The sequence below is a fragment of the Leucoraja erinacea genome, chromosome 23 (genome assembly GCF_028641065.1).
Source record: "Leucoraja erinacea ecotype New England chromosome 23, Leri_hhj_1, whole genome shotgun sequence".
Taxonomy (NCBI): Eukaryota; Metazoa; Chordata; class Chondrichthyes; order Rajiformes; family Rajidae; genus Leucoraja; species Leucoraja erinaceus.
Window position 1 is genome coordinate 2,711,025 of NC_073399.1, and position 21,476 is coordinate 2,732,500.

The 21,476-nt window shown below is 42.8% G+C and overlaps 1 protein-coding gene across 1 annotated transcript in view; it reads right to left on the minus strand.

The window, feature by feature from the left end:
* Nucleotides 1-3,366: 3,366 nt before the first annotated feature.
* The window catches only part of LOC129708106 (E3 ubiquitin/ISG15 ligase TRIM25-like), a 19,851-nt gene continuing 1,741 nt past the window's right edge, over nt 3,367-21,476 (minus strand). The window contains exons 2-11 of the mRNA XM_055653664.1: nt 21,368-21,463; nt 21,046-21,276; nt 18,882-19,053; nt 16,782-16,850; nt 15,108-15,197; nt 11,238-11,326; nt 7,446-7,533; nt 4,461-4,591; nt 3,939-4,190; nt 3,367-3,846 (exon numbers count right to left, since the gene is read on the minus strand). Of these exons, the coding sequence (XP_055509639.1) occupies nt 4,110-4,190; nt 4,461-4,591; nt 7,446-7,533; nt 11,238-11,326; nt 15,108-15,197; nt 16,782-16,850; nt 18,882-19,053; nt 21,046-21,276; nt 21,368-21,463 (1,047 nt within the window). The 3' untranslated portion in view covers nt 3,367-3,846; nt 3,939-4,109. The remainder of the gene's footprint in view (nt 3,847-3,938; nt 4,191-4,460; nt 4,592-7,445; nt 7,534-11,237; nt 11,327-15,107; nt 15,198-16,781; nt 16,851-18,881; nt 19,054-21,045; nt 21,277-21,367; nt 21,464-21,476) is intronic.

A 21,476-nucleotide genomic window follows, 5' to 3' on the forward strand; every position in this document is an offset into this window, starting at 1 on the left:
CTTGTTCCTATAACTAGGATTATTTTTGCACCCACAACCTGCCAATAATTTTTTTAACTTGGTGGTTGAAGCCTTTCAACTATATTCTCTTCATGGGACCATGCAGACATTTTGTGTCGGCATGGAGGAAAATGGCCATTTGCAAAGCAAAGTGCTTGCTTGTGTCTTGAATCTTGATCTGAAATCTTTTGTCTGATGAACCGAATCATCACCTATCTATGTGTTTAAGAAGGAACTGCAGGTGCTGGAGAATCGAAGGTTACACAAAAAAGCTGGAGAAACTCAGCGGGTGCAGCAGCATCTATGGAGCGAAGGAAATAGGCAACGTTTCGGGACGAAACGTTGCCTATTTCCTTCGCTCCATAGATGCTGCTGCACCCGCTGAGTTTCTCCAGCTGTTTTGCATCACCTATCTATGCTAGGGTAGCTCAGCGGGTCAAGCAGCATCACTGGAAAACATAGATGGTTGAATGGTTTAATAAAATATCTATTGAACCATCTGTTCTTCAGTAATGTACCCCGACCCGCTGAGTTAGTCCAGCACATTATGTCTTTTTCAGCCTTCCAGATGTCAGCGTTGATGCTGCAAGGTCAGAGGGACCCAGGTGCGTCCATGGCTTCAAGTGGTGAAGAACTGCAATGAGGATCTGGTGAACAAGATGCCATTTGATTTCCTTCAATTCACCAAACATCCAAAAGAGCACTGGAGCGACCTGTGACACCTCAGACTTTGATCAAAGACAGGCATTGCAGTGTTGAGTTGAAATTCAACAAGATGGGTTTGGTCATGTCTGATGTTGACATAAGGAACTGCAGATCCTGGTTTAACACAAAAAAAACACACAAAGTGCTGGAGTAACTCAGCAGATCAGGCAGATCCGTAAAAGGTGATAAAGTTCTTTTAAGAATGACAGATTCCATCATAGTTGTGGATGCTTCAATCAATAATAACTGAAAATTTCTTTCAGTTCTCTTAATTTTTAAGAAAGTTATGGGCTTTTGACTGTCCTCGATCACAGCTTTTGGGTTAAGTCAATGGAAAAGCAATAGGGAACAAGATGCTAATTTCCGAGTATGAAAATGGCCATAACTTTTTTAATACTGAAGATATGAAAGTGAATTAGGTGTCAAATTAAACTTCTTTTTATGCTTTATCTGATGGGATAAATTACAGATTTTTAACATCTCAAAATTTTGTAATTCCTACAGAACAGGGGATGGGTGCGGGAGTTGAGAAGAATTGGCATTTGTTATTGGAGATTTAACTACTGCCATAAAAAAAGACAAAAATGAAATTATAAAATACAGATTTAATTTCAAAATAATTATATTTCATGTTACACAACCCACAGTGGACAACTTACAATAAAATGAACATATTTGGTGTAAGATTTCTCCTGTCTTTTGCATTGGCCCATTGCATTAACAAGCCATGCAACCATTCTTTTGTTGTTCATTGTGTCAACTTTATCAGAAAGAATTGGTCAGATATTTTCAGGAAAATAACTCATCCATGAAAACAAGAAATATAGTAATGACGTACAAACGTATTAAAGATTCATATCAAACTTTATTTTTAAATATAAATTGCTCTGGACCTTTGTGAAGACAACGATAGATAATATTCAGACCTGTATCGTGCCAAGTCAATAATCAACTTGCACGTCCTGGTTGCCCAGGACAATCAATGGAATCATCGAGTCTGTTTACCTGGAACTCATGAAGCCGAGTTCCACGTGAGACTTCCGTGGAGATTTTTGGTCCACAGATATTCTGCTGCTGGCATTACCACAGACCCTAACATGTCTCTTGCAAAGATTGTTAGCTGTGCCACCAGGAGTGTCACTACTGAGAGGCCTGTGAAATGGGTGCCTCAGCAGCTAAATTCTGGAGCATGCACTCCCAAATATCTTTAGCAAACTCTATGGATGTGAACAGTACAGCCCCTGTCCCACTTACCCGAGTTACTCACGAATTCTCCCGAGTTTTCCCCTTGATTCCAACATGGTTATTGCACAGAGACAGGTCCACAAAGGGCATCTTGAGCTCCAATATTCATTTGTGACGGAGCAAACCAGCATTTCATGAACATTAACAGTAGATTTGCAGCCGATGCTGGAAAAATGACAGGTACATCAACACAAACAGGATATGAAAAGTGCTTAGAGCACTTTTAAAATGGATAGGGACAAAAATCTGGAGTAACTCAGCAGGTCAGATAGCATCTCTGAAGAAAAGGAATATTTTTTACTCTAAAATAAGGCCCGAAAATTTACCTGCGTCTTGCAGGCCAAAGGTTAGGCCAAGCAATGCTACTCTCGAAGCGACTGCTCAGCAGAACCTGCCAAGCCTTCGACCCTGGAACTGTGTGAAGTGGGAAGCAGCTGTAAAAGGACAGCACCACTGGAGGGGGGGGGGGGGGGGGGGGGGGGGGGGAGAGATGAGTTCCTTTCCACAACGTGTGGGGAGTCTGGCCCAGATCAGCACGACCTGGGCTGCACAATGTAGTAAACTTGGCTGGGCCACCAGGGGTAAAGTTGCGGGGAGGGCAGGAGCGTTGAGAAGGAGGGGGTCGGGGATCGTGCCAGCAACGCACTCACTCACCGCTGCTGCAGAGCTCCGGGCGCAGAGCCACTCCATTGTGGCCGTGGAGGGAAGTAGCTCGGGGGGGGGGGGGGCTGCGAGCGGCCGCCAGGACAGGACAGCGGAACCAGCCACCAACTCAGTGCCTTCTGCCAAGGTGTCCTGCGGCACAGGCGCAACCGGTGGCGGTGGTGGTTGGCGGGTAACTACTGGGCAGAAGGCTGGCTGTTCCGTCCCGGGCTCTCTCCCTCTCTTTATCTCCCCGTTATGTGGTCTCCCTGAGCCAGGAAGACCCCGTCCCTCAGACATGAACCGCACAGTGCATTGTGGGACAGGCGAAGTTGGAGCTCCTCATTGTCTCCTTGAAGGAGTTTCACATTTTTCTTTCTACTGACTAAACCAAACCCTTGTCCCGCCAGCCATTTTACAAAATTTAGCAACCCAGAATAGGGGTGCATCTTCAACGCAGGTGTGTCTTTGACGCTGGAAAACACGGTAGGTGACGTTCGGGGTCGAGAACCTTCTTCAGATATTCCTTTTCTCCAGAGATGCTCTGACCCACTGAGTTACACCAGCTTTTTCTATCTATCTTCGGTTTAAAACTGCATCTGCAGTTCCTTCCGACAGACTTTCAAAGTGGACATGATTTTACCTGGACTTAACCACGAGTAAACTAAATTGATGCTTGCATCGTCCGTGCATAAATAATAACACTAATCAATCTAGTTTCTACGCTTGTGTGCCCTGAAGAGTGAAATAAAATAAAATAAATTACATCTCTGAAAGTTTTCAAAAAGCAACATTTATTTAAAAGGCACATTCTACCGAGAGATGAATGGCAAACTGGGGGAAATGCAAGAGATTTTGTTTTGCTTTTCATTCAGTTCCCATATGATCTGTTTTAGTGCTCCTCGGATAGAGTTAACATGCCTCTACTCTGAGCCTCAGAAATAATTCTTCCCACTGGACTCAGAAAACAATATCCAGTGTATCAGTCAACAATTCCAGCTTCATTCATCCCGACAGCTTTTCACAGTAACCAAGTAGAATGAGAATGAGAATTCTACACTAACCAATGCCACGTTTGTGGGCAGCTTTAGTTTGGTGGAGTACTGGCCCATATTATCTGGCTTCAGACTTTACTAGTACCTTCCCGATTGAGCACTCCGATTCTTGAAGCCACCCAATCTCCAATATTAGCAGTGTTTAAGAAGGAACTGCAGATGCTGGAGAATCGAAGGTTACACAAAAAAGCTGGAGAAACTCAGCGGGTGCAGCAGCATCTATGGAGCGAAGTTCCTTCGCTCCATAGATGCTGCTGCACCTGCTGAGTTTCTCCAGCTTTTTTGTGTAACCTCCAATATTAGCAGACTAGTTTCAAAATTCAGTCCCAATATTCAATAAACCACCAGGACAACCATTCATTCGTCAGCTGAGCCTCACTGTAAGCTAATCACCACAGCAGCTGTTTGACACAAGCTGCGCTACCACAAATGCTGATAAAAGTCCTGCTTGCTTGTTGCTTCCTATTTCTTCCGTTTAGAGGTTTTCAGAAGGAAGTCTCTCTGAGCCTGATACCTCTGTAGAGCCAACACAGCATCATCAACCTATGTAGAAGCACAGAGCAGAGAGATAGTAAACAACGAGAGCTCGGCAACAACTGATTCGATGCAATTTTCACTCTTAACCCGCTAGTTAGATAAGTACATTAACCGTAAAACACTGCATAAACACATTAATTTCCATCCTTTTAACAAAAATGTATAAATATTTTAAATGAATGACCATTCCTTTACTTTGTTAGCACTTTCCCTCATTCCAGATTTTAATTACAAAGGGATTTCACAGTAAGAAAAAAAAATCCATTGCAGGATTACCCTAGAGTGGAGAGAATCCGAGCACTCTAAGCAGTGTAGCAGTTCCAAGTTATCCAACTCGAGCAGCATGCCAGTGATCTTTCCCGCCAAGTAAGGCTGCAAGACATGGATTAACTTGAAAAGCCGTTCACCTGAAAATAGATCCACAGAAAATAATTTGCAAAGATGTTAGCTTGAATAATTGAGCAAGATAAGGTGCTCTATCCTTCACAGATCAGGCAACTGAATCTCCTACCACAACTAGAGGGCAGTGCTGAACTACTATCTACCACATTGGTGATTCTCGGACTATCCTTCGCTGCCTTTACCTTGCACTAAACGTTATTCCCTTATCATGTATCTATACACTGTAAATCTCCTTCTTTCTTGTCCATCACTATGTTTCAAATGTTCGGCCAGGCTCTTGCACAGTGGACAGCCTTCATGTTTACCACCGCAAGATCTTCCATGCAGCATTCTACACCAAAAAGTGGGCATCTTAGTGGGTGTGGCATGTAAATGGCGTGATGGTAATGTATTGTCTTTCTGCTGACTGGTTAGCACACCACAAAAGCTTTTCACTGTACCTCGGTACACATGGCAATAAAATAAACTGAAACGGATGTCACTTTTAACTCATTTATAACTGGAGATGACCATTGCCTGATATTCATGCTGCAAGTGTTAATTGCCACATTGGACTCTGAATGAATGATCTTATAACCATATAACCATATAACAATTACAGCACGGAAACAGGCCATCTCGGCCCTACAAGTCCGTGCCGAACAAATTTTTTTTTCCCCTTAGTCCCACCTGCCTGCACTCATACCATAACCCTCCATTCCCTTCTCATCCATATGCCTATCCAATTTATTTTTAAATGATACCAATGAACCTGCCTCCACCACTTCCACTGGAAGCTCATTCAACACCGCTACCACTCTCTGAGTAAAGAAGTTCCCCCTCATGTTACCCCTAAACTTCTGTCCCTTAATTCTGAAGTCATGGCGTCTTGTTTGAATCTTCCCTATTCTTAAAGGGAAAAGCTTGTCCACATCAACTCTGTCTATCCCTCTCATCATTTTAAAGACCTCTATCAGGTCCCCCCTTAACCTTCTGCGCTCCAGAGAATAAAGACCTAACTTATTCAACCTATCTCTGTAACTTAGTTGTTGATCTCTATTTTGTTGACATCCTTCCTATAATTGGGCGACCAAAATTGTACACCATACTCCAGATTTGGTCTCACCAATGCCTTGTACAATTTTAACATTACATCCCAGCTTCTATACTCAATGCTCTGATTTATAAAGGCTAGCATATCAAAAGCTTTCTTTACCACCCTATCTATAGGAGATTCCACCTTCAAGGAACTATGCACGGTTATACCCAGATCCCTCTGTTCAACTGCATTCTTCAATTCCCTACCATTTACCATGTACGTCCTATTTTGATTTGTCCTGCCAAGGTGTAGCACCTCACATTTATCAGCATTAAACTCCATCTGCCATCTTTCAGCCCATTTTTCCAAATGGCCTAAATCACTCTGTAAGCATCTTGCAGCATTGGCTAAGAGTTGCAAATGGAATAGAATATTATTTGCAAATGATTACATATTCCTCCTCCCGTAATGGCAGCGGAAAGATAGATTTATAGGATTGAGTCCAACAACTAAATGGGCAGAACAGCGGCAGAGTTTCTGCCTTACACCTCCAGGGACCCAGGTTCGATCCTGACCACAGGTCTGTAGGGTGTTGGTACATTCTCCTCGTGACCAGCAAGGGTTTTCTCCGGGAGCTCCAGTTCCCTCTCACACTACAAATACATACAGGTTTGTAGGCTAATTGGCTCGGTAACATTGTAAATTCTCCCTAGTGCGGGTAGGATAATGTTAATGTGCGGGAATCGCTGGTAAACGCGGACTTAATGGCCTGTTTCCGAGCTGTATCTCTAAACTAAAATAAACTTTCCATAGTATAGAATAATACTATACAGGAAAATGAGGCAGATACAGCTGCCATTCAATTGGTGTTTTGAAGCTGCTTAAGATCGTTAGGTACACAAAAATGCTGGAGAAACTCAGCGGGTGCAGCAGCATCTATGGAGCGAAGGAGATAGGCGATGTTTCGGGCCGAAACCCTTCTTCAGACTGATGATCGTTAGACCTGGATCTCTAACAACAGGAATCTGCCTCATGACAAGTATAACTCCAACCAGTGTAAAATATTCTTCTCATCAGTTCATCAGTTTTACTGGGGCACCTCGGCAGTTCGTTCAGTCATCATCAAAGGATTTCAGCTCTGGCCAGTCTAAAATAAGAACTGCAGACAAGTGTGTAAACTGTACCTCAGTGAGAAGATTAATGGTGAATAGGTGCCGGTTGGTGGCACTGTTCACAGTACCTGCCACCAGATTGAATCTGTTCTACTTTTCACAGAATGGATACAGCCAAGCACTGTTCAAGAGTAGTCAAGAGTATATTTAATTGTCATTTGTTGACAACATGTCAATGTTGTAACTCTACTGGAGCAGCTTGGCTGGAGGAACGGCTAATCTTTGAGCTAGTCTTCAGCACCAGTTTGATCGCACTTTCTGTCAGGAACCTTCAGCTAATTCCTCGTATCACATGGAGAAAACGGAGTTAGTTAAAACCTAGTTTCAGTGACAGAGAGGACAGTAAGAGGAAGCCGAGGTGGTTCACATACTTAGCAGTTGCAAATGCTTCACACTTGATCATGGTATTCCTATGATGCATTCTGCCATTCTTGAGGGTGGAGATATTCTCAATGCCCTCTGCCTTTGGAGCATACAGTGTGGAATGTTTCAGACAACCTTTGTGTAACACAGTTGAACCCTGTAGGGTTTAGTAAGAGGTGGGGTCCACAGTGAGGTGAGGGAATACACATAACACTTACCCTGACGTGCAAGGCTTCTATCCAAATGTGTTTTTTTCTATAACTGTATGTACAAGGCGTAATCCAATACTATCTAAATATCACATACCCAAGCGTTGTTTCTGTTCCTGGAAGGGGAGACCTGAAAGCATCGCAGCTGTGAGGGGCTCCTGCTCCGTTCCAGCTGCACTAGATGGCTGCAAAGAAAATAAAAGGAATATGAATCTGGGGCAGAAACAAATGCTGGAGTAACTCAGCAGGTGAGGCAGCATCCCCGGAGAGAAGAAATGGGCGACGTTTCGGGTCGAGACCTTTCTTCATCTGGGTCTATGGACTCACTCCACTGCTGGGATCTTTCCTTTAGCAAATGCCCTTTTCATAAAAAGGTAACAATTTGTTATGTGATGTGGTCACACAGAACACTACAACACACCTTTTGCACGACTGCAGACTTGTTTCAGTTGATAATCATGTTTCCACACTCATGTCTCTTTTTTTTGTTGTAGTTTTTTTTTCTTTTAGAATTTTACCCACGATTTTACCCTAACCCTAACCCTAACCCTAATGCATTTCGTTGTCTAATGCATTTCGTTGTCTCTGTACTGTACACTGACAATGACAATTAAAATTGAATCTGAATCTGAATCTGATGTTGGTATAATTGATGTATAACTTGGTTCTGTGTATTTGCCAGGGTCGAAGTGCCTGTGGTGCTGCTGCAAACAAGAGGTTTCACTGCAACTACACCTCACTGTATTCATGCATATGAAATAAACTGGAACTTGAACTGTTGTGAACATCGTTGGCTACAGCTGATAAATCTTGACAAAGTTTATTGTTCACATACCATATCCTCCATCTTAGACGCCTCTATCTTTAAGGGCCTGTCTCACTTTCCCGAGTTACTCATGAATTCTCCCGTGTTTTCCCCTTGATTCAAACTCGGGAGAATGTCCGTAAATATTTGGTAGCGGCTCGTAATGCCAGCCGTAGGTACTCGGGGCATCAGGTAAGTCGGGACGTTTTTTCAGCATAGGGAGAGTCACAGAGCCATACAGTGTGGAAACAGGCCCTTCAGCCCAACTTCCCCACACTAACCAACATGTCCCATCTACACCAACGTTTAGCCCATGCATTTGAATATTTGGTTGCAACATGGAGGTACGTAGTTTCAGCTGATCTTCTAGATGGGTGTCCGTCATTTGTGACCTTTAGGTTGGGTTGGGTAGGAGAATGTAGATTCGCAGCAATAAGTGGTTGAAAAGCAAGAAAGCATTTTTCGTGTATGTTGCCGAAGTCGTGGATATTCTATTGCATTTTTTCGTATTTCAATCGGATCTTTCTTAGTGTCAAATAAGGACTTTAAAATGTCATCTTCTGAGAGCTCAATCAATTCTATCTGTAGTTTTTTAGGAGCCTTGGAGACATCAACTGGGTGAGGTTGAAATGCTAATTTGAGTGTGATGTCATGATTCTCAAAGTCAGTGAACCTTTCATTGTATTCTTTAATTAATAAGTCTACAACAGTTGCATATGCTTCACATGATTCGCATGAATTCCCCTGCTCATCAATGGCCTTCGCTAACTGGGGAAAATGTTCATCCGAAATTTCATTTTGAAGAAGAGTTTTGAAAAAAGATAGCTTTTTTCCAAAATGCTTGGATTTTTTGCCACATATCATATATAGACTTAGTTTTACCTTCCAAAGAAACATTCAAGTCATTTTGCTTTGACATGATATCCCACAGAAATGCAGTATTTCTATAGAAATCTTCTTCCCATAATTCACATTGCTGATTCTGTTCTTCGTGAAATTTAACTATCTGTTCTCGCAAAGATAAGCATTTTGCTAACACCTGTCCCTGCGATAGCCAACATACTTTACAATGATACGGCAAATCCACACTGAATGCCTCATCTTCCAACTTTAGTATATTGCGAAACTGGCGATGCCGTGTTGCATTTGCACGAATATAGTTAGCAATACTTATAACTTATTGCAAAGTGTCACTTAAAATCATATATTTAGCACAGAGATTTTGCTGATGTAAGATACAATTAAATGAACTGAGCATCTGGATCCGATACCTTTTTTATCTGTGCAATAAACCCTTCACGTTTTCCTGTCATGGAATGTGCACCGTCTGTACATACACTCACTAAATTAACCAAATCCAGCCCAACTTCACAACATTTATCTTGAAAGTTGCTGAAGAAATCTCTTCCTCGTGTTCTAACCAAAAAGAGTGCCCAAAGACACTCTTCGTAGCAAAGAAAATCTTCTGTTATGGCCCGAATGAAGTATAAAACCTGCGCTGAGTCAGTAGTATCAGTCGATTCAACCAAAGCGATTGAATAATATATATTTTCCTTTTGGAGTATTGTGTGAAGTTGTTCTGTTATGTTGAGGGCTAATTCATGCTGCCAATCAGTTATAGTTTTCCTTGAAAGAGGCAGTTATTTGCACTGTGAAACCTTATCGGGGTCTAAGCATCCTACAACTTCAACAATGCATTATTTTATGATTTCTACATCGCTAAATAGCTTCCCTTCCTCCCCCCCCCCCCCCCCCCCCCCCCCCGAGTATATAAGCTACTTTATAAGTCGCTTCAGTAGCATTATTTCCGGGTCTTGCCGCTGCTTGAAATAACTGCCTTTGCCTCTCATCTTTTAATTTCTGCAATGCAACCTTTCACTCTCTAATTGGGAATATTTGTGGTTCTTATGAGTGGCATAATGCTGATGAGCATTGGATTTCTTCAATGTTGATATTGCAGTATCACAAAGCAAGCAAATCATCTTATCTTTAGCAGAAACAAGATACTATTGCAGTTCCCATTCCCAATCCTTATTAAAAACTCTTTTTTCTTCCCTCAGCATTCTCTTGGTTTTCTTTGACATGATGGGCTATTAATCAGACAGAATAAAAAAAGTCGAACAAATACGCTGTTTAACTATTCTCAAACTCAACTTCAAACGGAAAGCCACGTCCACCGCTATCAAAAGTTGATAATACTGAAACTGGACGGCCAGCGAACTCTCCCCGACATTTTCCCTCTCGCCAACCAGTCTCAGCCGTTGGTGGCACCAGTCAGGCAGGGAGGTTAGCGTATATTCTAGAGTCGCATTAGAACTAAATCATGAGCATAACAGGTGTTAAAATAGGCCTCATGACTTACTAATGTTTTAATTGTGGCCGTCAGTCGGGGAGGATTATTTTGTTGAATCTTCTTTTACACTTTGGTATTTTAAATACCTTCATTTTTAAATAAAAATAATAAAAGACGAACAAAAACATATTAATAAAAATAAAAGTTTAATTAGGAACTGCAGATGCTGGAAAATCGAAGGTAGACAAAAGTGCTGGAGAAACTCAGAAGGTGAGGCAGAATCTATAGAGCGAAGGAAATAGGCAAAGTTTCACGTCGAGACCCTTCTTCAGATAAAAATAAAAATAAAAGGATTTGTTCTACAAAATTTGGATTAATTCAAAAGTCCGCACTTAATGGCTTAGAAGGCTGCATGCGGCCTTAAGACAGTAGGTTCCCCACACCTGGTCTAAACCCTCATCAACAATGATCTTGACTAATTACGACTCTTTTTAGTTGAACCAAACAGGTGACCAAACAAGTACGAAGGAAAGAAAGGCACTCAGTTAGAATCGGAATCATTGCTGGCATACTCAAAATCCCTTTGTCCATTCATGGTGATCCGTGATTGTGGTGTGATTTTTTAAATGATATAAATCCATGCTGCACCATTGAGCAAAGTACAAGGCAATTATGTGTACAGAAGGGCTGCAGTTCCAAGTGACCACGTTAACACATGTTGTGGTAATAAAATAATAAAATTAACATAACCTTTGTATTTCAGAGGCAAGTGTAAACAGCGCTGTTCATACCTGACGCCTAACTTGAGTTGGTGCTGGCATTGATGGTGGGACAAGAGTCCTGCTTGGAGCAATGATACATCGGCCACCCATGTCCATACCTGTAATAAAACATGTTTGCACTATTATAGTCTATTCAACTGAAATGGAATACACCAAGATACAGGACAGAACATCACAGGAGATCCTTCTTCCCTGTGGCTATGAAACCGTACAACTACTCCCCCTTCTGTCGTGGGGTAGACTGAGAATGACTCCCCTACTCTCTCCCCCCCCCCCCCCCCCCCCCCCCCCCCCCCCTCTAGAATCCAAGAGGATGTGGGTGACCCGATAGGAGTAAATACAATTATGAGAGGAATAGATAGAGCCCTTTTCAGCGCCTTTTTCCCAGGATGGAAATATCAAATACGAGAGAGCATACAGCTTCAAGGTGAAAGGGGCAAAGATAAAGAAAATGTGCAGGGCAAGTGTTTTGTTTTCCACAGAGGACAGTGAGTGCTTGTAACACACCGCCTGGAGTAGGGCTGAAGGCGGATACAATAGTGGCATTTAAAACACTTTTGGATAGCACATGGATATGCACAGAATGGTGGGATATGGATTATGTGCAGGCAGATAAGAATTGGTATTAGCATCATGTTCAGCACAGCCACTGTACATCAAAGGCCCTAATAGAAACATAGACACATAGAAAATAGGTGCAGGAGTAGGCTATTCGGCCCTTCGAGACAACATCGCCATTCAATATGATCATGGCTGATCATCCAAAATTAATACCTCATTCTTGCTTTCGCCCTATGACCCTTAGCCTTAAGAGATATATCTAACTCTCTCTTGAATACATCCCTGTGCTGTGTTATCCCAGTTCCTGTGCTATACTGTTCTATGTTGTACATTGTAAGGGATGAGGGCATATCGGGGCTGAGCCAGCCTTTAATTGCCCATTAATAGATGCCCTTGGTATGGTGGTAGTGAGCTACTTTCTTGATCCACTGTAATTCTTGAGATGTGGTGTGCCCACTATACTAATAAGGAGGGAGACTCGGGATTTTGGCCCAGCAATTGAGTAAGAGCATCAACATATTTCCAAGTCAGGATGGTGTGCAGTTTGGAGGGTGACGACAATATGCATGGGGAAATGCTTCGGTTACTTCTCTAGGAAAAGCAACACTGATATACAAACTTCTAAACAATTCATAGGTTTAAAAAACAATAACAAGAAACGATTACACCAAACCTGTTGGACTGTGAAATATTTCGAAGGTATATTGCAAGAATCAAGGTGAGTTGGCAACTTTCAAAAGTTAAGCAATATAAATACGATTATTTAGCTGTTTCAATAATACCCTTTACTATAATATATAGAGGAAGTTATTTAATTGAAACAGCACATTTCAGAAACTAAGCAGCATATTTATACAAACAGAAGGTTAACCTTTTCAAATGAAATGGGGCACATAGGAATTGAATAATTATACTTTCATTCTTCATAAAATATTTCATGATTTCCCTGAAGCTTCCCATGTTCATTTTCTCTTCATGTTCCACAGGAAGTAGTGATACATGGGAGCTATCAATCACTCTCTGAAGTCTGAGATAGTCATTACAAAGTCACATTCAAATCCTCTTATGAAGGCTCCATTTGAAAAAACATTGAGCACTTTTGATGTTGTTTGTGTATGAACCCACGGTACAATGATGTAAATTATGTCCAATACATCATCAAAATACCTGGCACAAAGTGATGGAAAGTACACTCTTTGCTGCTTTGTGCAATCATACATCAATATGTCTACTTAATATTTCAACAGCAACACATCTGTCCTGGGATATTATGCAGAAAGCCCACAAGGTGCAGAAGTAAAACAAACGAGCACATAAAATAAGTCTGTACTGCAATAAAGAAATTATAAAATTCAAATCAGACATCAACCTCGTAGTTTTGATGTAAATGAAACTATTTTGTATTTGAAGATACAATGACGTTATTTGACTCTTTGTACAGATTTACTTTTATTGAAAGAGGATGGAGCATAAAGTCTCCATAAAGTCTCCATAAAGCATCGGTCAAATCACAACCACAGTACTTATTTAAGAAGCATTACAGTTGTATTGGACACAGAAAACTGGAGTAACTCAGCTGGACAGGCAGCAGCATCTCTGGAGAGAGAGAATGGGTGATGTTTCGGGTCGAGACCCTTCTTCGGACGAAGAAGGGTCTCGAAATGAAACGCCACCCATTAGTTGATACAATCATTCAGAACTGTAAGGCAGAGAGATAATTAAAGATTGATAATTAAATTAAGCTGAGAGCAGAGTTTGGATCAACTTCGATGCAGGCAAATTCAAAAGTAGTGGCACGGTAAGGCAGGGGTCAAGGAAAGGGCGTTCACATCACGGCCCTGTTTCCACCACCACACACAGACACCATTGTATACAGATGCCGAGAGTGTGTTCAGCTCTGGCTGAACAAATTCTAATCTTGTGTGTGGACTCGATAAGAAGGCAACTATCATGCTCTGCATGAGACGGATGAATTTTACACTCAGTAGTACAAATCAGTAAAACAACTCATTTTAAGAAATGGCATACGCAAAAAGTAACTCAGCGGGATAGGCAGCATCTCTGGAGAGAGAGAATGGGTGAAGTTTTGGGTCGAGACCCTTCTTCAGACTGGTTAGGGATAAGGGAAACGAGAGATATAGGGGAAACGAGAGATGTGGAGAGATAAAGAACAATGAATGAAGGATATGCAGAAAAATAGGCCATTGTTAGCTGTTTGAATTTGATTAGGGTGAAAATGAGAAGCTAGTGCGACTTTGGTGGGGGAGGGTTGCAGAGAGAGAGAATGCTGGGGCTACCTGAAGTGAGAGAAATCAATATTCATACCACTGGGCTCTCAGCTGTCCAAGTGAAATATGAGATGCTGTTCCTGAATTAAAATGGTAAGAAATGGTATTCTTTACCAGCGGATGCTCTCACGATATTAATTCTCATGTGTTTGTGATGCAGCTGGTAGTTACTTCATCACAGCGCCAGAGACCCAGGTTCAATCCTGACCTCAGAAATTGTTTGTGTGGAGTTTAAACATTCTCCATGTGACCTGGTGGGTTTCCTCTGGGTGCTCCAGTTTTCTCCCACATCCCAAAGATGTGCGGGTTTGTAGGTAAATTGGCCTCTGTAATTTGCCGCAAGTGTGTAGAGTGGATGAGAATGTGGGATAACATAGAACCAGCGGGAATGGGTATCGATGGTCAGAGTGGACCCGGTGGGCCAAAGGGCCTGTTTCCACTCTGTATCTTTCAGTCAATCGAAACCCAGCATATGTATAGAGTGTAAAATTGTAACATTTTGGGTCTCGATCTTTCAATAACTCAATCAGTATTATTTGCTTAGTTTAGAAATACAGCATCAAAAGAGGCCCTTCAGCCACCGAGTCTGCAGTGACCAGCGATCCCCGCACACTAACATTATCCCACACACTAGGGACAATTTTACATTTACACCAAGTTCACCTTTATTGCCACAGGCACCAATTAAGGTACAGTGGAATTTGATTTACCATGCAGCCATACAAACAAAAGAGCACAATACACAATAGAATATAACATGAACATCCACCGCAGTGGAATCAACATTCTTCACTGTGGTGGAAGGCAATAACTATTAACCTATAATTAAGTCAATTAATCATAAACTATTGACTTCTAATTATAAATTATGTTAATTAACCTATAAACCTGCACGTCTTTGAATTGTTGGAGGAAACCGGAGCACCCGGAGAAAACCCACGCAGGATACGGGGAGAACGTACAAACAGACAGTACTCGTAATGCAGTGGTACCTCAGTGCCACATATTCCATAATTGATGAGCTTCTTACCAGTTAATGAAGAAGTTGGCCAAAAGTCGTGAGGCAGGAGAGGCTGAGGGGCATGGCTGGGACCAGCAGCGGGCATAGACTGAAAAGCAACTGGAACAGGAAATACAAGTTAAATGGGAAGCTGGCACATTGTAATTCTACGTAAGAATGCCCTGAAAATGATAACAGTACATTGCTTTTCTATTGAATGGCATATTTCAGGTCATGTTTGAAAACGTTTTAATTTGGCTGCCAGTGGGCAGGCACATGAATTCTCATGAGCTGAAACTTAACCTCATGCTTAAAATGAATGATAATGTGCAAGTTTGTAAGAGCCCACAACGCACTCATTACAAGTTGGTGGAGAAAGGAAGCAACTCTTGATATGCACTGAACATTACAGATCACAAGGTCAATATGGATAAGGGAAACTAATTTGTCCAATGTCATTTGATTAAGTAATCTGGAATAATACATTTTTTTTCAGTAGGACTGAACATGAAAAATTGTCTTAAAATCCTATCTGTTTCAAGAATCAGCCTTCAGAAAAATCTGCCATCTTCACCCAGATTGTCGTGTATTTAACATAGAAATAAAATGCTGGAGTAACTCAGCGGGACAGGCAGCATCTCTGGAGAGAAGGAATGGGTGACGTTTCAGGTTGACAGCCTTCGTCAGACCTTGTATGAATCCAGGCCATTTGCAACTTGGCTGACTTCTGTTTAAGAGGGAACTGCAGATGCTGGAGAATCGAAGGTTACACAAAAAAGCTGGAGAAACTCAGCGGGTGCAGCAGCATCTATGGAGCGAAGGAAATAGGCAACGTTTCGGGCCGAAACCCTTCTTCAGACTGATCGGGGGCGGGGACAAGAAAGGGAAAAAGGAGGAGGAGCCCAAAGGCTGGGGGATGGGAGGAGACAGCAGGGGGGCTGAGGAAGGGGAGGAGACAGCAAGGACTAACAAAATTGGGAGAATTCGATGTTCAAATTCGATTTGCAACTTGGCTGACTTCTGATTGCCCTCTGAACTGACCAGTAAGTCAATCAATCAGTTATAAAAAAAACCACCATGACAAACATAAGACTTTTACCACAAGGACAACAGCAGTTCACGGCAGTTGTTCACTCCCACTGTCTCAAAGTCCAGTTAGATAGATAATAAATGACTACATTTAAAATAAACATTCTTTCATACAATTAAGAGTTCTGTATTTCACCAATTCAACACTTCAATCATTTCTCCCCTTAAATTATGCAAATGTTGTGTCTGTAGTTTTGTTTTATTCTTGCCTATTCTACAATTTCAAATCAAAAAAAACTTCCGATGCAGGAATCTAAAATAAAATGTATTTTTTCATCTGTATAAAATCTATATTTTAACCTCTGAGTGTAACCTCTGTGGCACAGCGGTAGAGTTGCTGCCTTAAGGGCCTGTTCCACGAGCATGCGACGGCATGCGGCAAGCGCGACCAAACTGGAAGCGGGGGCCGCAGGGATGTCAATGATCCCCGTACATGGCCGGTCCCGCCAGCATGCAACTGCATGCGGCGAGCGCGAAGTTCGAACGAAGTCCGCGGGAAGTTCGCGCGTGACGTACAGCAAACGTGCTGAGAATTACAAATCAAATGATCAGCACTTAAGGTTCTTGGTTCAAGACTACAAATGTTCGTGTCAAACGGTAACGTATTTAACTTACCCATTTGCTGAGAAGCTACGAGTTGTGAGTATTGAGGCAATTTGGGAAAGTTGCTATTCGTCCAAGATCCTGAAATGCATGCAAGAAAATATATTTTATTCAAATGAAACCTACCTTGAATAGCCAAACCATGTGAAACATTAAAGAGAACTCTTTAGTGGAACTAAAGAGAGACCCCATGTGCTGGAGTAACTCAGCGGGACAGGCAGCATCTCTGGAGAGAAGGGATGGGTGACGCCTCGGGTCGAGACCCTTCGTCAGATTGAGAATCAGGGGAGGGAGAGACTAGAGATATGTGAGGGGGAGACGAGAGGTATGGTTGGGGAAGGTGTGAAAACGACAGATCAAAGCAGGTGATGATCAAAGAAACGTAGAATGGTTCATCGAAAGCTGAGGGGAAGGCAACAACGAGGTGTACACAATCAGTAAAATTAATCAGGAGGACAGTGAAACTAGTCAGAGAACTAGGGTGGCGGAGGGACAGAGATAAGGGTTATTTGAAGTTAGAGAAATCAGTCTTCAGACCGCTTAGTTCCAACTAAAGATTCAGCTAGCACACATTAATCAACAAAACTATCTAACTAACTCACATGTGCTTTGACTGGTGTGTTAAAACTAATTCTCAAACAATTTAATGGGACAAATAACAAAACCAGGCATTGTACTTGTACATTGACACCAATTTGAAGCAGCCTTTACCGTCCACTGGAATTTCTGGACAGGCATCTCATGAATATTATGCAAGAGCCAAGACAATGTATTCTTGTATTGTATTGTATTCAAATTTTATTGTCGTTGCCTCACTTTGAGACAACGAAATGAATTTCCCGTACAGCAGTATCGTTAAAAAAAATCACAAGAAAAATAATAAAAATAAATAATAAATAAATAATAAAACATATTAAAAAATAAAATTGAAATTGAATTAAAAATTTAACAAAAGCACAAACACAAAAAGTCCACAACACAACATAACATAAATGGCACCCAGGTGAGGACGGCACCATAGTCCAGCCAGCCTCCCCTCCGTGTCCATCCGTAGTCGGGGCCTTCCGAGCACCCGCAGTCGCCGCCCCGGGTGGCCCGATGTTCAGGCCCTCACGCCGGACTGGTGGAACGCTGACGCCGAGCCCCGACGGTGAGCATCCTCCTCCTCAGCGGCCCGGACCTCCCGATCAGCCGCCTCCCGCTGCCGGAGTCTGCAGCTCCCGAGTCCGCAGGTCGAGCCGGGCAGAGTCGCAGGACCCCGCGTTGATTAGTCAGCGCCGCCCGCGTTGGGAGCTCTGCAAACCGCAGCTCCGTGATGTTGGTGCAGCAGGTCCAGCACTCCGGGCTCCAAACGGCGACCCCCGGTAAGGCATCACCAGCCCCGCGATGTTTCAGCGCTGTCCCGCCGCTGCTGGAGCTCCGGTCGATCCCGGCAGGAAAGGCCGCGCCAATCCAGGTAGGTAGGCCGCTGTGGGGGGGGGGGGGGGGGGGGCGCGACTCGAATAATAGTCGCGTCCTCACCAGGAAGCGGCTGAAGTACGGTATCCCCCGCACCGTGCCCTCTTCCCCCACATAAAGACACCAAAAAAACACAAAAAAATACACTTTTAACATAACAAAATAAACAAAAAAACAAAAAGATACCGGGCTGTAGGTGGAGGCTGCTGGCACCAGCGCCACCGGAAGTACAAGTACTTTTCACAAAGCTTCTCGTGCAGATGGTCATTCCTGGCCGGGCGCTTGATGTGAGGCATCAAGGTTATGAAAGCATCATAGGAACAGGGTCAAGTTGGACTATAATCTGCTGGATGAACTCAGTGGGTCAGACAGCATCGGGGGAGGCAATAGACAGGCGACGTTTCGGGTCGGGACCCTTCTTGAGAGGGTTTCCCGACCTGAACTGAGGCCTGATCCTCCAGTTCTTACAGCACTTTGCGTTTATCACAGGGTTTCAACATCTGCAGTTTCTTGCGTCTCCTTTTGACTCTTATCTGTCAGCACACAACATCATCGCCCGGCCAGGAATGACCATCTGCACGAGAAGCTTTGTGAAACCCAGGACACTTTTAAAAGAGAAGGAGAATGGAATCATTTAGAACAAAAAGATCCTACCATTTTCTTTAATTGCAGGTAGCTTCTCTCGATAGGCTTCAAGTAGTTTGTCCATCATATCTTTTGTCAATTCAGCAATTATGCACCTTAAATTGGAAAGCTGTTTATCAATATCAGTATCCAGTGTGGGTAACACAAGGTCTGTCTCCATTTCTTCCAGAGTTTGAAATTCCTACAAAGCAAAACATAACAAGATTAACTTCTGCATCACTTCCTATCACATAAATTGCATTGTTTGCAGCCCTGAACAATATTTATTTTACATTAAAAACAGGACACAAAGTGCTGGATTAACTCAACACGTCAGGCAGCATCCCTGGAGAACATGGCTAGTTCGCGTTTTGGGTCGGGACCCTTCTTCAGACTGATTGTGGCGGGAAGGGGAAGAAGGCTGGAAAAGAGAAGGGGTAGGACAAAGCACGACAGGTAATAGGTGAACTCGGGCGAGGGTGGGTCTTTGATAGAAAAGTTAATACAGAATGGCAAAGTGGGTAGCAACTGGGAGATCCTGTCGGCCTTGTTCAAGCGCAAATGTTCGGCAAAACGGCTGCCGATTATACGCTTGGTCTCGCCGATATATAGGCCACATCAGGAACACCGGATGTCGTGGATGAGGTTAGAGGAGGTGCACGTGAACCTCTTGAAAGGCTGCTGGGGTCCCTGGATGGAGGCAAGGAAGGAGGTATAGGATAAGTTATTTTATAATATCAAATAGCACTGAATTGATAGTACACGCTGCCTTGACAGAGTTCTCAGATGCATGACGGTTTACATTATGGAAGAATTATAGATGGTAATCCATAATTATCAAACATAGTCCGAAACTTCATTCACGATCTATTGGTGAGCGGCTATTTCTCTACTTCCCTAACATTGCCCTAGCTGCAATGTATGAAATACACTGGGACATCTCAAGTCATGCTCTACCCTACGAGCTTCCAAAGGATAGCTGAGAAAGCCCCAATATCCAAGCCAACAAGATTTGCATTCTCCCATTATCATGACTCCAGCCAGAATGAAGGGTTTGGGGTAAGAATGTGGTGAGCCTTTGACGATTGGATTACAACGTCAATTTATACCACTCAGTTTCATAAACTGATTTGATGCAGATCAAAGTACAAAACACACCAATGTTTTGACAGAAAAGTCAAAAGAGGCAAATTTTAATCCCAAGAAGAAGAGTAAAAATGAATCCCCGCAAACACATCCCCATCTGCCACACTAGTAGATTAAGGCATCTCAAAGCTATTCCTGTGGATGGATCTCACCTTCTCCATCATGGTCTGGTTTGGCTCAGCCACCAAGCACGACATCCGCTGCAGCGAATCGTCCGATCAGCTGAGAAGGTTATTGGCTGCAACCTTCCCTCCATTGACGAACTGTACACTGCAAGGGCCAGGAAGCAAGCGGGTACGATCATCTCTGACCCCTCTCACCCTGGCCACAAACTCTTTGAATCACATCCCTCTGGAAGGTGACTCCGGACTGTCAAAGCTGCCACAGCCAGACATACAAAAAGCTTTGTTTCCACGAGTAGTAGCCCTACTTAATAACCAAAAATCTGTAGCCTCCTTTTGCTCTGGTATTTTATTTAATTCATATGTTTAATCGATGATCTTTTATTATTAATGTTAAATGTTTTATGTGTCATTTCTAACTGTCACTGTATGTCATGTTGTCACTTGTGGGCGGAGCACCAAGGCAAATTCCTTGTATGTGGGACAAAGGGATGTAAGAGAGGAATGAAATGTAAAGCCAGAGGAAGGGATATAGGTGGAGGGAGACAGAGAGAAGGGGAAAGGATGGCACGAGAGATTTTATCTACCAATTTTCTCATCTAAAACCCACCTCATTTGTACCCCATCAATCACTTTGTCCGTCTCCCCACTGTCCATTTTTCTTCCCCCGAATATAATCAGTCTGAAGAAGGGTCCCGACTAGGAGTAGACGTAATGGCCAAATTCTACTCCTATCACTTATGACCCAAGTCACCTATCCAAGTCCTCCAGCGATATTGCCTGACTTGCTGAGTCACTCCAACACTTTGTGGGTTTTTTTTAATTAAACCAGCACCTGCAGCTCCTTGTGTCAGGAACTGTTTTTTTACTGGTTACAGACTAGATGAGTATCATTAAATGCTTTGTTCAATCAGGATCTTGCCTACCTTTAAGAGCTGGATGCTGTCAGATTTCAAGAGCAGGTCTATTTCATCAGTCTTCCTCTTGAGGCCAGAGTACCTCTGGTGCAGCCAGTTCTGGATGCTGTCGGTTTGCGCCAAGGCAACAGCTTCCTCACTCTCAATGATGTTTGTTACAATGCTCTGCGACTCTTTAACGCAGTTGATAAGATCGCCAAAGTTCTTATCGATGTCAGATCTCACCTGACATGTAGTTTCCTGATTAATTAAGGGATGATTAGAATGGAGACAGGAAAGAGAACAACTGCTGTATTTTTCTTTAAAAAATGTAGACACAGTTGTTACTCACTTTGATGGACAAGGCATTGTCCTTTAATTTGAGAATCGCTGCATTAATATCTTCGATTTGACTTTGCCTTCTTATTCTTTCTTCCTGAAGAAGATTCTTTACGGAGAAC